The sequence below is a fragment of the Sus scrofa genome, chromosome 13, assembly GCF_054392235.1.
Source record: "Sus scrofa isolate SSC_HxYL_T2T_F1_AM1 chromosome 13, Sscrofa_HxYL_maternal_Yorkshire_Landrace_v2.0, whole genome shotgun sequence".
Classification (NCBI taxonomy): domain Eukaryota; kingdom Metazoa; phylum Chordata; class Mammalia; order Artiodactyla; family Suidae; genus Sus; species Sus scrofa.
In genome coordinates, this window is record NC_139395.1 from 54,833,934 (window position 1) to 54,854,802 (window position 20,869).

Below are 20,869 nucleotides of genomic sequence, written 5' to 3' on the forward strand. Positions count from 1 at the left end.
TCCATATGCCTCAGGTGTCGCCCTAAAAAGACAAAAAAAAAAAAAAAAAAAAAAGACATTGGCATTGATTCCAGGAGACAAGTGTTTACCCCACCAATTGCTAGCTATCTGGCCTTGGGCAAGTTACCTAACTTCTAAGCCCTGTTTCCTGGTCTGTTACATGGTAGAAGTAATAACATCCACATTCATGGCTGCTATGAAGATGAAAATAAATGGGCCAGTGCATGAAAAGCTCAATGCCCAGGACAGAGTAGGAGTGAAGACATGTCCACGAACCATAATTGCCATCTGCTCACCCTAAAGATTTAAATGAAAACCATCCATTTGAGAACTAACACTTAAGGAGTAAATGACAGTCCATTCTACACAACTGCCTTTTCCTCCTGGCTTTATCCATCTGCAAAGTTTTTCCTGTTTCTGACTCTTTGGCCTTTTCCCAGACACTTGTTTGCTGCTTGGTTCCTCCTGCTCCTGGCCCTGTTGGGTACTCAGTACTCCCAGTCCCCAAACCCCCAGCCTGGGCACTAGAAAAACTGCTTGACTGACCAGACCATGATCCATCCATATAGATGTGACCTACCTCCCTGCATGGCCTCAGCAGCTCAGACCAGAGGTAACATCGGAAGAAATGAGAATGTGCTAGCCTTTTGATAAATTGGATCAGGGAGCATCATGATTTAGATGGCATAATGTGACACACATCTTTGAAAGTTTCATTAAAACGCTTGTGTTTGGACTTCCTGTCATGGCACAGTGGTTAACGAATCTGACTAGGAACCATGTGGTTTCGGGTTCGATCCTTGCCCTTGCTCAGTAAGTTAAGGATCCAGCGTCGCCGTGAGCTGTGGTGTAGGTCAGGCTCAGATCCCACGTTGCTGTGGCTCTGGTGTAGGCTGGCGGCTACAGCTCCAATTAGACCCCTAGCCTGGGAACCTCCATATGTCTCAGGTGTGGCCCTAGAAAAGGAAAAAAAAAAAAATGTTTGTGTTTGAGTAAAGGCCCCAGGAGAGATGCTAGAGACAGCTCAGAAGGAGAGATCTTGGACCAATGGCATGGCTCATGTGGATGCTAAAATGAAGCCTGTGAGGCATCCAGCCTTGGAGAAATGTGTTTTCTTAGAACTCCCCCTTAGGCCCCCCTCCTTCACACATACACACACGCACACACCTGGTGGCCACCCTCACCCACTGATTCCTGGCCTACTTTTGGGGTCTTTGTACTCTTTTCCATGACTGGCCTTTGACTACTCAAAGACAGTTTGCAGGTCCTTCTGAGGACCAAGAGAGCCCACTAGATGCTTGGTTTTGCTTGATCTCCTCTGTAACCCTGTGAGGTTGGCATCACTATCAGTTCTTCATCATCACCCCTACCTATACATGAAGAAAATCAGGTGTACAGAGACAGGTGATAAGTGGCAGAGCTGGACTTCATGAACTCAGAGCCCACAGGTTTCACCTGAGATAGGTCCAAGCGACTCAGATACTTAGAGCTTGTGTTTTCTCATTTGCACCATCTGTGGTTTCCTGCCAGCCCAGCAGCCGTTAGTCTTAGATCAGTACCCACATCCCTAGTTTCCATGGAGGGCTCTATCTCCCCGATCTACCCATGTGGTTCAGGTGAGGTAGGAAAGGATTTCTTAAACAAGAGACAAAAAGCACCGAATGTAAAAGATAATTTGACTAAATTAAGATTAAGGTTTGTTTATCCAGAAACACTAAAGAAAGGGAAAAGATAAACCACAAACTGGGAGAAGATATTTGCAATATATGTAACTACAGACAATTTAAAAAATGGGGATTTGATATGAACAGGTATTTCACAGACATGGAAACAGGAGTGGCAAATAAGTATGTGAAAAACTGCTCAAGCGTATTAATCATGGACATGAAGATTAAGATGGCAACGAGATAACCATTTCACTCACTAGTTGTAAAAGGTCTTATTGTGCCGGATTTTGGAAAGATCCTAAAGGTATTCTCTTATACTGTCTTCTAAAAGTTTAAAGTTTTGCCTTTAAAAATCTATCTTTCTCTGGAGTTCCCGTTGTGGCGCAGTGGTTAACGAATCCGACTAGGAATCATGAGGTTGCGGGTTCAGTCCCTGCCCTTGCTCAGTGGGTTAAGGATCTGGCATTGTCGTGAGCTGCGGTATAGGTAGCAGACGCGGCTCAGATCCCGCGTTGCTGTGGCTCTGGCGTAGGCCAGTGGCTACAGCTCCGACTTGACCCCTAGCCTGGGAACCTCCATATGCCGTGGGAGCGGCCCAAGAAATAACAAAAAGACAAAAAAAAAAAAAAAATCTATCTTTCTCTCTTGAATTAATGGGGGAAGGAAGTGAGAATTGTTAGATTCTGTATTCTATATGAATAATCAGTTGTCCCAGCACTTCTTAATGAATTGTTCCCCTTTCCCTGGTGATCTAAAATGTCAGCTTTGTCATTTAACCATGTTTCCTTATGTGCTTGGGTCTGTTTCCCTGACTTTTATTCTGTTTCAGTAGGTTTTTTATCTACCACTACATGAATACATTCTGTCCTAATAACTATACATTTATAATAAGCTTTTTTTTTTTTTTTTTTTTTTGTCTTTTTAGCTATTTCTTGCGTCGCTCCCACGGCATATGGAGGTTCCCAGGCTAGGGGTCCAGTCGGAGCTGCAGCTGCTGGCCTACACCTCAGCCACAGCAATGCCAGATTCGAGCCATGTCTGCAACCTACACCACAGCTCACGGCAACGCCGGATCGTTAACCCACTGAGCAAGGGCAGGGACCGAACCCTCAACCTCATGGTTCCTAGTCGGATTCGTTAACCACTGCGCCACGACGGGAACTCCCTATAATAAGCTTGATATCCACCTTTCCTTCTTCATCGGGAGTATGTTAGCTTTTCTTGGACCTTTGCTCTTCTGAGGAATCTTAGAATCATCTCATCTTCCTTGAAAGGCCCTGTTGCGATTTTGACTGGAATTGCTTCTGATTTTGAAGTATTCCTAACTCTTCATTGTTGAGATGATACTTACTATACATTTTTGGTAGATGCCTTTTAACTGATTACTGAAGTACTCTTCTTAGTTTCCAATGAGTTATTACCATGAGAAACTGTTGAATTTTATTTGAAAATTTTGCAGCTATTGAGATGATCTATAGTTTTCCTTTAATATGTTGGATGTGGTTAACTACAGGAATATATTTCCTGTGAGTTCCCTCTTCCCTCCTGGCTCCATGGGTTAAGGATCCGATGTTTTCACTGCTGTGATTCTATTTACAACTGTGGCTCAGAACTTCTGCATGCCCAATCAAAGAAATATATTTCTTCTTCTTCTTCTTTTTTTTTTTCTTTTTTGGTCTTTTTAGGGCTGCATCCAAGGTATATAGAAGTTTCCAGGCTAGGGGTCAAATTAGAGCTGTAGCTGCTGGCCACAGCCACAGCAACATGGGATCCGAGCCATGTCTGCGACCTACACCACAGCTCACAGCAACACTGAGCGAGGCCAGGGATTGAACCTCGCGTCCTCATGGATACTAGTCAGATTCGTTTCTGCTGCGCCATAATGGGAACTCCTAGAATATATTTCCTAACTCGGTTATGATGTGTCATCCATGTATGTGTGTGTACATATATATTTTTGCCACACCTACAGAGTATGGAGGTTCGCAGCCAGGAATTGAATTCAAGCTACAGCTGCAACCTCTGCTACAGCTGCAGTGATGCCAGAAATGTTAACCCACTTCTACAGGCTGGGGATCGAACCCACCCTCTGCAGCAACCTGAGCCACTGTAGTCTGATTCCTAACCCACTGTGCCATAGCGGGAACTCCTCATCCTTTTTATATATTCCTGGGCTCAATTTACTAATATTTTACTTATAATTCTGTTGAGTGACTTGTGAGTAATATTGGTCTGTTTTGGTATCTAATTTAGATTGGCATCACAGAGTGAGTAGGGAACATGATCTCTCTGTTTTCCAGAGTAGTCCATGAGAGAGTAGAATGAGCTATTCCTTGAAAATGTAGACATCCTTCTAGGGCCATCTGGATTTAATGTTTTCTTTTGATTAAAGATTCATCAATTTCTTAAGTAATTATAAGATTTATGTTTTCTATAGTTTAGAAGTGACATTTTATTGGTGACTTGAACTTTTTGTCATTATATAGAGATCCTCCATTCTTAATTTTTTTTGTTAGTCTATGTTGTCTAATATTAATTTAATTACACTAACTTTCTTTTGGATACTGTTCGTCAGGCATATAATTTTTTTTTTTTTTGGTCTTTTTGCTATTTCTTTGGGCCACTCCCGCGGCATATGGAGGTTCCCAGGCTAGGGGTCGAATCGGAGCTGTAGCCACTGGCCTACGCCAGAGCCACAGCAACACGTGATCCGAGCCGTGTCTGCAACCTACACCACAGCTCACGACAATGCCAGATCCTTAACCCACTGAGCAAGGGCAGGGACCAAACCCGCAACCTCATGATTCCTAGTCGGATTCGTTAACCACTGCGCCACGACAGGAACTCCAGGCATATAATTTTTTTACACTTTTACTTTTGACTTTTCTAAATTCCTGTGTTTTAGGAGTGCCTCTTAGATTTTTTTCAACACTCAATTTGACAGCTTCTGACTTTTAGCTGATGAGTTTAGTTAATTTATGTTTACTGTTATTATTAGTATATCTGGACTAATAATTAATTTAAAATAATAAATAATTAAAAATAATTCACTTTTTTTGCAGGAGGGAAATGTCACTTTTTTATATACTTCTTTTGGGTCGATTGGTGTTTTATTAAATTGGCTTATGTCACTTCCTTCTGTTGGTTCAAAAGATATATATGTATGTATGTACATATATATGTCTAATTTGTATCATTTTAGTGAATACCATTGACATTTTACCACACATATTTAACAAAAGTCAAAGTTAATATACTAATTCACTTCCCACTCAAATGCAGAGGCATTGAGACACTTTAACTCCAGTAACCTCTTCTCTTTTTTTATTTATGAGTGATTTACAATGTTCTGTCGATTTCTTTGTATAGCAAAGTTATCCCGTCATACACATATATTCATTCTTTTTCTCACATTATCCTCTGTCATGTTCCATCACAAGTGATTAGATATGTAGTTCCTTGTGCTGTACAGCAGGATATCATTACCCGTCCACTCCAAATGCAAGAGTTTTCATCTACCAACCCCAGATTCCCAGTCCATCCCATTCCCTCCCCATCCCTCCTGGCAAACACGAGTCTGTCGTACATGTCCATTGATCTTTTCTGTTTTGTTGATTATTTGTGCCATATTTTAGACTCCACATATAAGTGATATCATATGATATCTGTCTTTCTCTTTCTGATTTATTTCACTCAATATGAGAGTCTCTAGTTTCATCCATGTTGCTGCAAATGGCATTAGTTTGTTCTTTTTAATGGCTAAGTAGTATTCCATTGCATATATGTATCACATCTTCTTAATCCATTCAACTGTCAGTGGGCATTTAGGTTGTTTCCATGTCTCGGCTATTGCGAATAGTGCTGTGATGAACATACTGGTGCATGTATCTTTCTCAGTGAAAGTTTTGTCTGGATATATGCCCAGCAGTGGAATTGCTGAGTCACATGGTAGTTCTATATTTAGTTTCCTGAGGTACCTCCATACTGTTTTCTATAGTAATTGTACCAATTTACATTCCCACCCATCGTGTAGGAGGGTTCCCTTTTCTCCACAGCCTCTCCAGCATTTGTTATTTGTTGACTTGTTGATGGCCGTGGTGTGAGGTGGTACCTCATTGCAGTTTGGTTTGCATTTCTCTAATAATTAGTGATATTGAACATTTTTTCACATGCCTGCTGGCCATCTGTATGTCTTCTTTGGTGAAATGTCTATTTAGGTCTTCGGCCCATTTTTCAGTTGGGTTGTTTGTTTTTTTGTTGTTGCATTGTATGAGTTGTTTGTATATTTTGGAGATTAAATCTTTGTCGGTTGCATCATTGGCAAAAATTTTCTCCCATTCTGTGGGTTGTCTTTTCGTTTTTCTAATGGTTTCCTTTGCTGTGCAGAAGCTTTTGAGTTTAATTAGGTCGCATTGGTTTATTTGTGTCTTTATTGTCTTTATTCTGGGAGGTGGATCAAACAAGATGTTGCTGTGATTTATGTCAAAGAGCCTTCTGCCTATGTTTTCCTGTAGGAGTTTTATGGTGTGTGGTCTTATATTTAGGTATGTAATCCATTTTGAGTTTATTTTTGTGTATGGTGTTAGACAATGTTCTAATTTCATTCTCTTACATGAAGCTTTCCAGTTTTCCCAGTAGCGTTTATTGAAGAGACAATCTTGCCTCCTTTCTCATAGATTAATTGACCATAGGTGTTTGGGTTTATTTCTGGGCTTTCTATCCTGTTCTGTTGATCCGTATTTCTGTTTTTGTACCAGTACCATACAACCATACAGTCATTTTTTTTTTTTTTGTCTTTTTTTGTCCTTTTGAGGGCTGCACCCACGGCATATGGAGATTCCCAGGCTAGGGGTCTAATTGGAGCTGTAGCCACAGGCCTACGCCAGAGCCACAGCAACACCAGATCTGAGCCACATCTGTGACCTACACCACGGCTTATGGCAATGCCGGATCTTTAATCCACTGAGCGATGCCAGGGATCAAACCTGCAACCTCATGGTTCCTAGTCGGATTTGTTTCCACTGCACCACAACAGGAACTCCCCATACAGTCATCTTGATGACTGTAGCTTTGTAGTAGAGTCTAAAGTCAGGGAGCCTGATTCCTCCAGTTCCATTTTTTTCTTTTCAATATTGCTTTGGCTATTCGAGGTCTTTAGTGTTTCAATACAAATTTTAAAATATTTTGTTCTAGTTCTGTAAAGAATGTCATTAGTAATTTGATTGGGATTGCATTAAATCTATAGATTGCCTTAGGTAGTATTGTCATTTTTACTATATTGATTCTTCCAATCCAAATAACCTCTTTTCTAATTTTTTGTTTGCCTGCATTTTAGTTCTGCCCTTGTTTTAAACCTACAAATTATATATTATTATTGTCATCATTTTTTTTTTTTTTTTTTTTTTTTTTTTTTTTTTTTTGGCCGGGCCTATGACACGTGGAAGTTCCTGGGCCAGGGCCTGAACCCAAACCAAAAATTTGACCTGGGCTGCTACAGTGACAATGTCAGATCCTTAACCCTTTGTGCCATAAGGGAACTCTGACTGTCATCATTATTGTTTTCTATGGACAGTTTTATTTAGATCACTGAAAATGCTTCTAAGATCATATCCAAATATCCTTTTGGTTCTCTGGGCAATAACTGCCTTTGGCAACTTGAACTAATTTTTTAAGTTGCCGGGTGTTCTTTTCATAGCTTTCCTTCCTATCTTGGATTTGTTTTCCCTCTTGGTGATGTTCTAACCTGATCAAATGGAAGCGCTTTCTCTAATGAAGATGAAGTAAAATGGGAACTTGGTAATTTTGCTTTCCCTTTGCCATCTGTTAGCATTACATATGCTCAGTTCCTTTTTTATTCATCTTCTTGATCCAAATCTGCATTTAATTTAACTTTTTCTGTGTTTAGCATTCCAGTCTCAGGCATTCTGAGTATTTGTCTCTCTTGCCTCTTGTTAAAAGTCCAGGTTAATCTTTTGGAAAAATTCCATCATCTTCTAACTTATGCACAGGCATTTGGAAAATATGAGCCAGCAGCACCGAAGGTGGCACAGTGGGTTAAGAATCTGACTGCAGTGGTTTAGACTGCTGCAGAGGCACTTGTTCAGTCCCTGGCCTGGTGCAGTGGGTTAAAGGATTTAGCTTGTAGGTCGCAGCTATGGCTCGGATTCAGTCCCTGGCCCAGGAATTTCCATATGCTACAGGTGCAGCTATTAATATATATATATTGATATATATAATATTTGTGTATATTAGCACATATAAAATTGGCATGTATATTTATATGCTAATTGGAGGGTTACTTGTGCAGTGTTGGGGAGGAAGAATATTTCTTCTACCCTTCTAAGTTCTTTTGGCTGATCTAAGAATTAAATTGACATGAGGCAGATTAACAGGAGAAAATCGAACAAAAGTCTAGTAATGTGTATAAACGGTATACAGGAAAACTGAGTAACTTGCCCAAATGGCTGCAAACTTTACCCTTAAATACCATCTTCAGCTAAAGAAAAAGAGGATGTTAGGGTTAGTGGTTAGGGACTTCCAAGAGGAGGAAGGCAGTTCACATGAAGGCAGAAAACCAAATGTTTGATAAACAAATGTTTACTGGGCTGTGTAGAGACAGTGGACACAGAGTGGACTTTGCCATCTTGGCCCTGCCAGGGTTTGTCCCACCATGCCCAATACATGTTCTTTGCAGATAGGCCTGCTGATAACTCTCTCCTGGGAATAGGCCCTTTAGCTAAATTCTTCTGGCATGCAGCTAAGGGAGATGAAAGATTTCCTGAGTCTTGGTTTTTTGTTTTTTTGTTTTTGGCTGCATTTAGGGCATGTGGAAGTCCCTGGGCCAGGGATCAAACCTGTGCCACAGCAGTGACCCAAGCTGCTGCAGTGGCAACTCTGGATCCTTAAGCCACTGAGCCACAGAACTCCGAGTCTTTTTTTTCTTAAAGGTAATCAGCCTAGGAGTTCCTGCTGTGGTGCAACAAGATTGATGGTATCCCTGCAGTGGCAGGTTCAATTCCCTGCTAGGACAGTGGGTTGAGGATCCAGGAGCTCTCCACAGGTTACGTGCCACGGTGAGGCCTGGGGCCCTTTGCTATTCCTGCTGACAGGTGTTTCCAAACTCGTGTCTAATGCTGGGGTGTGACCTGTCAGGTAATAAGAAGTTTTTACTTGGAATGACTGAAGGTGCCGTTAGGAATATGGTTAGCTCCTGGCCTCCTACTGCACCCTAATTCCTCAGGGGAGAAGCGAGAAGTGACCACTCCTCTCCTCCTGCCTCTGGAGCTTCACTGAAAAATGGAAGCTAATTAAGGCTTCTCTCTTGTCAGTCACCAGATGGAGAAGAGTGACAAGGAGTGATTCCCACCTGGGGCTCAACTCAGTGTATCTAAGTATACACTGGGGGGAAAACTGCTCTGGATTTAGAAACTCCAGACCCTAGAAAGTCTCTGGGGCCACAAACTATGAATTAGAAGAAAAGACGAATTATCCATTTTTAAGGTTTTGGAGAAGAAATTTTTTTTTAATTTAAAAGACAGGTGGGGGAGTTCCCGTCATGGTGCAGCGGAAACGAATCCAACTAGGAAACATGAGGTTGCAGGTTCAATCCCTGACCTCACTCAGTGGGTTAAGAATCCGGCATTGCAGTGAGCTGTGGTGTAGGTCAGAGATGCCCCTCGGATCTGGTGTTGCTGTGGCTGTGACATAGGCCGGTGGCTACACCTCCGAATACACCCCTAGCCTGGGAACCTCCATATGCCGTGGGTGCGGCCCTAAAAAAAAAACAAAAATAAAAGACAGGTGGGGAGTTCCCATTGTGGCTCAGTGATTAACAAACCTGACTGGTATCCATGAGGGCATGGTGTTGTTTAAGGTTAAGGATCGTGAGCTGTGGTGTAGGTTGCAGACATAGCTCAGATCGCTCGTTGCTGTGGTTGTGGCTGTGGCTGGCAGCTGTAGCTCTGATTAGACCCCCTAGGCTGGGAACTTCCATATGCCGTGGGTGCAGCCCTAAAAAGACCAAAAAAAAAAAAAAAGGGTGTTTTCAAGTTTTCAAATAACACCAGCTAAAGCTTGGTTGTATTTTTTGGGGTGGGGGGTTGTGGGGGTTGGCCATATCTGCAGCATGTAGAAGTTCCTGGGCCAGGAATCAAACCCACTCACAATTGCAGCCCACAGTACAGTTTGGGCCCAAAGGGAACTTAAGGAAGGCTCCCTGGAGGAAATGACATTTAAATTGAAGTATGAGGAGTTCCTTTTGTGGCACAGCAGAAACGAATCCTAATAGCATCCATGAGGACTCGGTTCAATCCCTGGCCTTGCTCAGTGGGTTAAGGATCCAGCATTGCTGTAGGCTGTGGTGAAGGTCGCAGACCCAGCTCAGTCTGGTATTGCTGTGGTGGGGTTATAGGACGGCAGCTACAGATCTGATTTGACCTAGCCTGGGAACTTCCATATGCTGCAGGTGCAGCCCCACAAAGACAAAAAAAAAAAAAAAAATTTATTTTAAAAATTGAGGTATGGAAAAGAGGGAAGAGTGGCCAAGTCAAGCAGGAGAGGGCATGATTTCTTGGCAGAGGCCCAGGTGGCAGGGTTCAGCACCCTTGGAATAGTAGGAAATGGGCTGGAGTTGTAAACTGAGGCCAGATGTTCAAAAACCTAGGCTTTGTGGCAGATAAACTAGACAGAAAACATCATTTGAATTTAATGGGTAATGACTTTGATGCTCCTTCCCCCCAGCCCCCACACTGTGAGATTTTCCCTTAAAAGGAAGAAATGGCCATAATGGGGACTTAACCATTGGTGGCTAAAAGGCTGTTTTTTGCCCCTAGGAGTTTTGGAGCTAAATAATCCTGGACTGGAATTCCCAGTTCTGTCCTTTATAGGGCAAGTCCCTTGCCTCAGAAGCATTTTGAGATTGCAAGCCAAGAACAGTGCTCACCTCGTAGGATCAAGTGAGACAACCCATGTAAGGTAGGATTGCTTTGCTCGTCTGTCCCTCTGAGCCCTTCGGTGGCAGAGATCTGGTCCAAGTCACTGGCCGGTGCCCTGCTCAGTAATGCCAGGCACACAGTAGGTGCTCAGTAAATGAAACAATGCCCCGACAAATTCTGGCGTCGCACGATGGAACTGTGTGTGGCCCTTTGGGTTCTAATTCCTTCGGGGATTAGAGCTTTCGGGGAGCGGCCAGGGTGACCGTGCTCTGCCCCCTCCACCTGGCGCCACTCCAGGAATACAGTAGGTGCTAGTTCTCCGACCGTGGCTCTTGTATGCTTAAAGACAGGTTCCTGGGGTCGGGTTATGAGGGACATTAATTTTACCCTCCGGACTCAACACTCTAAGCTTGGGGCGCCGAGGAGCTGTGGGTTTTCACCCCTGAGCCCCCAAGACAGAACGCAGCAGCCGGGGAGCAGCGCGGGAGCCGGGCGCAGGCGGAGCCGGCTTTTCTGTCGGAGGACCCGGACCGTGCGCTGCGCCTTTAAGGCGCCCAGCAGGGCCCGCCCGGGAGCTGAGAGGCGGGCAGGTGGGGCCGCTGCTGCTGGGATCCAGGCCGGGCTGGAGGACTGGCATCTGGATCGAACCGCGGGTCCCAGGCGGCCGAGGTCAGGTGAGGTGAGCGCCAATGGGGCAAGGTGGGGGGTGCCTCTCTAGGAGGGGGGATGTGGAGGCTCCCCCAGTGACCTTGTGACCTACCCTCCCCTTCTCGAGTCTGGGCTGCCTGGCCTCACTTCAAGCGGCGCACGGGGTGAAGAAGGGTCGGGGACCTGTACCTCCCTTTCAGTTCTCTACCCTACCCCGGAATCAGTCTGTGCGAACTCGCTTCCGTTACCTGGATAGGTTTAACATTCCCCAATTCCCCGGTCACCCTGCTTTCCGGGTCGGCCCCCTGCCTCCCTAAGCCCTTGGACAACGTGAGGGCGGGTAGGGGACCTGCATCCTCTTTCTACCCGTCCTCCCCACTGCTTGTGCCGTCATCAACCCGTATGTCCCTCCTCCCAGTGACTGGATGGTTTAGAGGCTCCGGAACCCCATTTCTCCCACTTCCTGGGGAAGGGCTACAGCTCGCCCTCCCAGTCGCAGTCACCTGTTCCCGTCTCACCCCAAACATCTGCACCCCTCAAGACCTCTCCTAGTCAATGGCTAAGCTCAGCAACCTTTCTGCCTCTCTTTCTCCAGCCTGACCCAATTCCCTTACACCCTCTCCCCTCCCCCACCACTGCCACAAACTCTAGAGTCCAAACATCCTAGCAGCTCGGTGCCACCTGGCAACCGGAGCATCCCCTGCCTAGCCTTCACTGTCTTCCTGGTAATCTTGGAAACATGGGTTGTGTAATGCTGGCTGCAGGGCAGAGCATGTGCAGGATTTGCACCCTGAGTCCCCAGACCAGCGGCCAAGTTGACCAAGTGAAGGAGGAAAGGAAGAAGAGGAGGCCAGTGAGTCAAAAGGCTGTGCATCCAGGCCAGTGTATGAACCCTTTTTGTGCCACTGGGACTGGCTGATTAAGAAAATGTCCCAGCTGAGACCAGAGGTCAGCATTTGTCTCTCCTCTCACTTGTTCTGAAATCCCTAAGGGCTGACTCCCCCTGGCTGGAAGTTAAAATTAGTTTTTTATTAATAATAGCTGACATAGAATAAGCAAATACTGAGTGCTAGGCCCTTCCCTAAGCACCTTCAAAAATGACCTGCCTTGCTCCTCCTAGCAGTCCCATGAGGTAGGTGCAACTGCTGTGTCCATTTCTTAGGGGAGGAATGTGAACAGTCCAGAGGTGGTTCCCTCCCAGGACACACAGAGAGTCTGACCTAGAGCCCCCATTTTTGAACCATTAGACTTACTTTTACGCAATTGCCATCAGTAAATTCTTATCAACAATATTTTTGTGATATAGGAAGTTGGAAATTAGGGAAAAGAATAACATGTCCCTAGCATCAACTTATTTTTCTAAAATTAGGTTTTCAGACCAGCATGAGATCCTCGGTGCCCTCTTCAAGGTTACTGATGCCCAGAGAGTAGAAGGGGCTTGCCACACAGCCTGAAAGTGCCAGGGCTGAGGTGCAAAACAGGTCCTGGGATGGTTAATTGGGTATTTCTCTAGGTTCTCTGATGGTGCCCTAGCCCTTTAGTCTCAGCCCCATGTGGCTCTGCATCCTGACCTCCCCCTTCTTTTTCTGCTTCCTGTGGTCGGAACCCAAGCTGGTATCACATGTTCTTCCCAGGGCTGCCTTTGCTTAGGCCATCCCCTCCTCAGAGGATGCCCTTCATGGAATCTATAATGTGCCAAAAGTTCAGAAATAACAGAAGTAAAACTGATGAATCGCAAAAGTAGTAATTACCAAAGATTTATTGTGCATACACCAAAAAGACAAAACCAGGAACGCTCAAACCAAAACAATGGAATGGGGCTCCAGCTTGTATAATGAGAAAGTAGCAATGGTTTAGTCTTTACAGTGATTGGTTACAATATTAGAATTTTCTTAAATAACAGGAAATTGGTCACCAGTTACCTCATACCAACCTTGTGAACAGTTCAACTTTTGCTTATGATTTTTAGGGACCTAAGCAGGAAGTGACCCAGGTCAAGTTAGTTTTGCAAAATAAGTTAAATTAAGCTTTGTTTGTATGACTAAACTGGTCTCAGGGTATTTTCAAAGCTGGTCTCCATTTTTTTTTTGTCTTTTTTTTTTTTTCTTTTTTGGGCCCAACCCTTGGCATATGGATGTTCCTAGGCTAGAGGTCGAATCAGAGCTACGGCTGCTAGCCTGTATCACAGCCACAGCAACGCCAGATCTGAACCACGTCTGTGACCTACACCATAGCTCGATCACAGCAGCACTGGATCCTTAACCCACTGAGCAAGGTCAGGGATCAAACCTCAAGAATACTAGTCAGATTTGTTTCCATTGAGCCACTACGGCGGGGAACTCCTCCATTTGTTTTTAGTTTGACAAAAGATTACCTACCCCTCAGGGTCTAGGGCTTCTGTTCCCTCCAGGAACACTCCCCTGACTTCTCCCCACCTCCAAATGAAATCTGTTTTTTTCTCCTTTGAGATCCCGTAGCTAGGATCCTACTACCTTCTGCTCCCATGATGGTGTTTAGAAAGTTCTGTAGCACACATCTGCCTTGTCCTCTTGGGTGCAGTTGTGCTGGCAGAATCCGGAGTGTTACCCAAGACTCCTCTTCTCACCTGCCTGGTGAAGCCCCAGGACAGAGAGAGAAGTCCATGGGGGATAGGATGCTTTCCAAAGTAAGGACAAGTTCAGGGTTTCTGAACCCCTTATCCCCAAACTCCCTTCAGTGAGCTGCACGTGATCAAAGGGAGAATGGCTCAGTGTGGTACCAAATGTTATAATAACACGTTTGTTTTTGTACATAACCCAAAGGAGTCCCACCAGAAATTCAGAGTGACTTGGGTCCAAATCCCACTTTTACCATTTGGTAGCTGTGTGGCCATGAGCCCAGTTACCTAACCTCTCTGAGCCTCACCTTTGGGTAATAGCACCTGCTTCAGAAGGCAGTGGTAAGATTTAGGAAAAAATAAAGCACAGGACCCAGCATGTGGTAAGCACTCAGTAGGCACCAGCTATTATGAAGAGTGAGCACCACTTTGAATTACTAGATAATTATTAACTCATTACTATATGGCTTATTCTGACTGCTTAGAGGTGGGTCAAAGGACTTGGGACTCAGAAAAGGTAAGCTTTATTTTGAAAGATCTGTGAGACTTTCTTCAACTCTAAACCACCCATTGCCTTTACAATAAGAGATAAAATTTCCTCTCTGTTTTTAGCTTTGAGTTCTTTGACGATCTAGAATGAATGTGTGAATGTGGTTTGTGCAGTTAAGTGATTATGAAACTTAATGATAGAAAAAAATCTTGCTCTTAGAGGTGATCTTGGTTTGCAGTGTGTGTTCGGGCCTATCTTGGGGGTAAGAGGTTCAATTCAAAGATTAGATTCGGAGGAAAGGAGAGCAAATGAGTGTTTTATCATAGTAGACTAGTGAGCTGCTCAGAGTGGAAATCAACTTCCCTATGTCATATTCTTTACGAACTTCTGGTTGTTTTGATGAGTAGATCAATTATTACAGTGATGAATGTTCAGAAGGGCCAGAAATGTCCCCCTCAAAGCTAAACGATTGGAATATGGTGAGAAACTAGTTCTACATGTTGAAAAAAAATTATTTTAGAATTTCTTCTAAATTGATTTTTTTATTGGGATAAGTTAGGATCCTGTTTGATAATTCAGGGACTCTTGAGTTTAGGTATTTTAAGACAAAGTTTTGTACATTTCACAGTTCTATGAGATTTAGCAGCCTATAGGACTTTATTTCTGTGACCCTGAGGGACGTAAATACATATTATATTGTCCATTACAGTGACCTCTAGCCACATGTGGCTATTTAAATTCAAATGATTTAAAATTAAATAAAATTCAAAATTCTCTTCTTCAGTCACAACTAGCCACATTTCAGGTGCTCATGGGCCACGTGGCCAGCAGCTACTGAAATAAGCAGAGCAAATAGAGAACATTTCTCCCTGCACAGAAAGTTCTGTGGTATAGCACTGTTCGATCTATAAGGCCTTGGGAAAGCCACTTGATTATGGGGTTAAATTCCCTTCTTTCTGGCAAGTCATCTGCAGGCCAAGATGTGGAGTGCGCAGAGGATGTTCTATTATCAAGAATGAGAATGTTAATAAATCCCCTTAGCCTCATTTTGGCTGTTTGGCTCACTGGCTTTTAACACTGCCTGATTCAAAGGACGGAGGAGAGGGAGGAATCAGTTGTCTCTGGGAAGCGCATCTCCTGGTTGCATGTTAGAACCATCTATAGAATTTTTTAAAAAATACCGTGCCTGGCCTCTGCCCCAGGCCATCTGAATTTAGATTTCTGAGGGTGGGCCCAGGAATCTGTATTTTTTAAAAGCTCCCTGGGGGCTGTTATTGTGCACACTGGTATGCCTTCTAGATCCTGCCCTTAAAAAAAAAAAAAAAAAATCCTGAGTCCTGGATGATAGTATGTCAAGGGAGATTTGATGAGTGACTGAAAATGTTCCTGACTGATGTACTGTGGTAATAAATCGAGGGTTGGAGTGGAATGGGCTTGCTTCCTCCACCGAGGGCAGCTTTCCTCCTAGGGAGGCATTTGGAAGCATCTAGAGACAATTTTGCTTGTCACAACTTGGGAGCCTCTATCCTGTGGTAGAGGTTCATTACGCTGCAGTGCATAGGACAGCCCCCATACAACAAAAAATCAATCCGGCCCCAAATGTCACTTGTGCTATGTTTGAGAAACCCTAATCTAGACATAATTCTTGCAAACCAAAGGCCTCCCTGACCTTGGATGTAGTTGCCTCTTCAAAAAAGATCAATATATTCTCCTTAACTGGAACTTCAGAAACATCCTTGATCATATTTCAGGTTTTTCAATTCCAAAAGCCATGAAGGGTTTTGTTGCCTGTGGTTAGATGCATTTGGGGCTGCACCAAGGAAATTGCTGATTCAGGAAACAGCACTGCCCGTGGAAGATGTGAGCAGAAGTTCTCACACTGCCGCAGGTTGAGATCCTCTTCTTGTTAGTAATTACTCAGAATAACAGCAACCTTGCTTTTAGGTTGTTTTCTAGAAGCTATGGCTTTTTGGCTATTGGTAACGGCTGTTTTCCTTGTGATATACCCAGCATAGGATTCAGGACTTAGATGTGATGAAGTTTGGGAACTGAGCTAGGGGCTAGACTCTGGGGATATAAAGATAGCAACGGGGACCTGCCCACAGACTCAATCATCTGAACAGACCTAGGCACGATGGCATTGAGGGAGATGGAGGTGATCCAGGGCTGCCTGATTCTGCCCAGGAGGGCAGGCCAGCTCTTCCCAGCTATGAAAGTGGGCACCCAGTGTCTGCCAGTCCCTGCTTTGAGCAATTTCCATGCATCACTTCATTTTGTCCCCACTCAAACCAAAGCTCTAAAAGGCTCAGTGACTGCCAAGGTCACACAGCTAGTCGGTGACAGCAGAGATTTGAACCTAGGTTATGGAACTGCACAGCTGGTCCCTCAGAGGAGCATTTACAGATGGGCCTCCTGTTTACAACAGGACGAAGGATGAGCCGAAGCTCACCAGGCAGGAGGAAGAAAAAGCATGCCAGGGAGAGGTGGTGTGTGCCAAAGTTGTGGGGGTGTGAAGGAGCGTGACACATTGGGACTGTAGATCATTCAGGGAAAGAAGGGGGGTGGGGAGTGATAGAACAGGATGACACATGAGGGATGGGCAGGTACCAAATCCTACATAGCCTTCATGTCAAGCTGAGGGCCACTGTGAGCCACCAGTGGGTTGGGGCAGAGGAAAGGAAGGGGTTTGTGCAATTGGGCAGCTTGCTTAACCTGTCTGGGTCTCAGCTTCCTATATGGACTAGAGCCTCTAAAGCTACACTGCTCTGATGGGAAATGTTTGTTTTGTTGGTGTCCTTGATGAGCAGTGAAGGAATGGCCTGCATTGGCCCTGGTGGGGCAGCCCTTATGATTCATGACTTTTCTGCTTCTCGTTTATTTTTTCATACTAAGTCCCCACCAAGGGTGAGGCACAGTGTAGACTAGAGAGCTATGGCAGATGCAGAGAGGTGGTAAATTTTGTCTTCAAGGAGCTTGCAGCCTAGTGGAGGTACAGCTGGTGTTCTCATGACTACTGAAATAGAAGACACAGATCACAAATGCCAAGGGAGAGGTATTTCTACAAAATACCTAAGGGTGTGGGGCAGGAAGCCGAGGTTAGTAATGGCTGGGAGGCTGAGGGAAGGTTAATTGACCCTGGTGTCTAGATAGGCTCCAGGAACATCCATATCTTGGTCATCTCTCTCTCCCAGGTTGTAAGGACATTTCACAAATACAAGGAAAAGCGTGGAAAGTGAAAATGTAAGTCTTGTGAGAGACTGACATCACAGCAAGGGTTGTTGGAGGGCTGCTTGACTGACCTGTCAAGGCAGTAATAGATGGGGGCCTGGCAATGAGAGACCTGTTAATTGATGAAGAGAGAAGGAGAGAGGCTTGAAAATCAAAGGATTGAGGGGCTCTTGGGAAATCATTAAGAAAAATATTTTTGCAAAAATGTTCCCTGTTTGGTAGCACTGAAGGTCTTGCCATACTATAAGGCAATCAGCATGAGATTGTAAGAATTAGCACAGGATGGCTGTTATAACTTAATTTTTGTTCCATATTTACTCTTCATTTTAGAATAGACAGATTTTGATTTTTTGTTTACTTATTTGGGTAAAGTTCTAAGCATAATTGTGTTTTACTCCCGAGAAATTTTGAGCATGGCTTCACCTTTTTCTGATGTTGATTTTCTTGGGTTACAGAGCCCTTTGGGGAAGAGATTCTGGCTAGGGAAGGTAGGGACGAACTCACGAAGTGCTCTGAATGCTAGACCTCGTGCTGGGAGCCAGCAGTCTTGTCCTGATAGAACCTGCCGGCTATTTATAACAGGGCTCCTTTCTAACACCAGCTTTATCCCTGCAGTTAGAAAATACTGTAGACTAACCTCCCCTCCTTTAGAAGTGACAAAGACTCTTTAATCTCCTTGTTCTTCCTTTTACTTAGGTGCACAGATTTGAGCAAAGGGAGGGTGTTTGGGCACTGAGGTTCTATTTCAGGCCTTCGCTATTGCACACCCATGTAGAGGGTTATTTTAATTCCTTTCAGCCAAGTGGAAAATAGTCACTTATGTGATTCTAGCACTTTACCTTAGGGAGGTGACCTCAGCTGATGACAGTGCATGCATTTGCACTAATTCATCAAGAAGCATTTGAATAAAAGCTTGTTCTGGGCTAGCTGAGGGTCTGAAGACTTTGGGGTCCTTGGAAGTTAAGGGTCAAGTGGCTTTTGGCTCTTCTTTTATCCAGCAGGAGACTGGCCTGTATTTCTGTAGGGTTTTCTTGCTTTAAGCATGATTTCGAGCAAGTGATTATTTCAGACTATCACCACAGCCTATATCTTGACCCCAGAGGGGGATGCTTGAAGGTGGTGGGCTAGTGTTTCATTGCCTTGCTTTTTAGAAGATATGCCATGGGGGTACATAAGCCCGCTGCCTTCCAGCTGAGTCCTTGATTGATCTGCCTGTCTCTCTCACCTCTGGTTGTGTCTCTTCTCCAGGGGACTGGGTAGCAGGATTTTCTGGTTCTGTGATTCTCTCTCCACAGACCAGCCTGGCTAGGCTGAGTTTCCTTGCCCGCAGTGCTGCCCCAGGTGGCAGAGGCAGGAAGGAGGCTGGGCTGTTTGCCACCAAAAGCCCTCATAGGGAATCAGCTGCTAGTGATTTGGTATGAAACAGGGCCATGTGAATCCTCTTATCTGTACCTTTCCCAGCACCATACAGGAGATAGAACTTCTGTTGAGCATGGGGCTAGTACAGCTGAGGAACTGAATTTTAATTTTCATTTAGTTTTGATCAGTTTAATTTTTTTTCTTTCTTTTTTCTTCTTTTTTTTTCTCCTTTTGGCCACTCCAGGGCATACGGAATTCCCGGGCCAGGGATCAGATCCGAGCCGCAGTTGCGACCTACACTGCCGCTGTGCCAGACCAAGGACAGAACCTGTGTCCTGGTGCTGCAGAGACCCCACCTATCCCATTGCACCCCAGCAGAAACTTCAGATCCATTTAAATTTAAATAGCCATATGTGGCTAGTAGCTTCTGTATTGGACAGTGTAGGGTGGACCATTGTATTTGAGGAATTGTATTTCTTAATTAAATAGGCAAACTCTGTACACACAGGTAGCAATTCAAAAGGTACGGGAGAATTATGTGAAAAGTCTCTCTCGTCTCTGCCCCTAGCGTCTCAATTTCCCTTCCCAGCCTCAGCCATGATTACCAGTTTCTTATGTATCCATCCAGAAACATTTTACATATATCTAAACACCAACGTGCATATTTCTCTTTCTCTCAATGCAAGACATGTTATTCTATCCCTTCTCTTCTGTTCCTTGCTTTTTTGAGTTCACAGTGTACCTTGAAAGTCCTTACTCATAGAAACAAGTAGAACTGCCTTGTTGGCTTATTTAATTTCATTTGTATTTCATGGCTATACATTATACTTCTTTATAAAGCTATAGCATCACTTAACATATCCCCTATATATACATGGGCATGTGAGTTCCAACTTTTTCCGTCATAAAGAATATGATAACAACCCTACCCACACATATTTTCACACGTGTTCTGATATAAACATACATAAACTCCTAGAAATTAGATGATTAGGTCAAGGCTAAGTATTTTACATTGCTGCATATTTTGTCAAAATGCCATCTGTAAGAGTTTATTGATGGGAATGTGAATTTGTACATTGCACGAGGACGTCTATTTCCCCACAGCCTCAGCAGCATGGTCTGTTATTACACTTTTTGTTCTTTGCCAGTATGATAGAGATCACCATCACCTTGTATGTTTAGTGTTCATTCCTCTTGTAAATGAGATTGAGCATCCTTTTATATGTTGAAGAGTCATCTGTATTTCCTTTGTATTAAAATCTACTCAGATCGTTTGCCGATTTTTCTTTCTTTTCTTTTTTTTTTTTTTTTTTTTTTTTTTTTTGTCTTTTTACCATTTCTTGGGCCGCTCCACAGCATATGGAGGTTCCCAGGCTAGGGGTCGAATTGGAGCTATAGCCACCAGCCTATATGCCACAGCCACACCAGATCCGAGCCACCTCTGTGACCTACACCATAGCTCACAGCAATGCCAGATCCTTAACCCACTGAGCAAGGCCAGGGATCAAACCTGCAACCTGATGCTTCCTAGTCAGATTCCTTAACCACTACGCCACAACGGGAACTCCTGCCGATTTTTCTATTGAATTTTGTTGGATCCTTAACCCACTGTGCCACAGCAGGAACTCCTTGTTGTTTTTATTGATTTGTAGGAGCCCTTGTTAGTCTGTTGCCTCTGATATATACTGACCAAATTTCATCTTGTCAGTGGTATCTTTTGCCATGGAGACATTGAACAACATTTTTTTGCAGTCATCTTATGAATCTTTTTGTTATAGCCCCTAGGTTTTATATCTTATTTAGAAAGGCTTTCCCTGTGAAGATGTTTTCAAAGAATTCTGTTTTCTTCTCAAACTTTCATTGTGTTTTTATGTTTAATTCATTGACCCTCTGAAATAATTCAGAGGTTTTGCAGATTTACCCTCCATTACCTGTCTATCTGTCT

At 44.0% G+C, this 20,869-nt stretch overlaps 1 protein-coding gene across 11 annotated transcripts in view; it reads left to right on the top strand.

Annotated features, from left to right (window-relative positions):
• Nucleotides 1-20,869, top strand: part of ABHD6 (abhydrolase domain containing 6, acylglycerol lipase) — a 104,690-nt gene that overhangs the window by 48,014 nt on the left and 35,807 nt on the right. For 4 of the 11 annotated variants that reach the window (XM_084988773.1, XM_084988772.1, XM_084988769.1 and 1 more), the window contains one exon: nt 10,499-10,640. The exons of 3 other annotated variants lie outside the window; for them this stretch is intronic. Coding sequence is in view for 1 of the 8 variants with exons in the window: in XM_084988769.1 (XP_084844895.1) it covers nt 10,499-10,640 (142 nt within the window). In the remaining 7 variants the exon portion in view is untranslated. Of the gene's footprint in view, nt 1-10,498; nt 10,641-11,171; nt 11,280-14,333; nt 14,362-20,869 lie in introns of those variants that run through there. 4 more of the 11 variants (XM_003132273.7, XM_021069092.2, XM_021069088.2 and 1 more) reach the window with 3 other exon arrangements.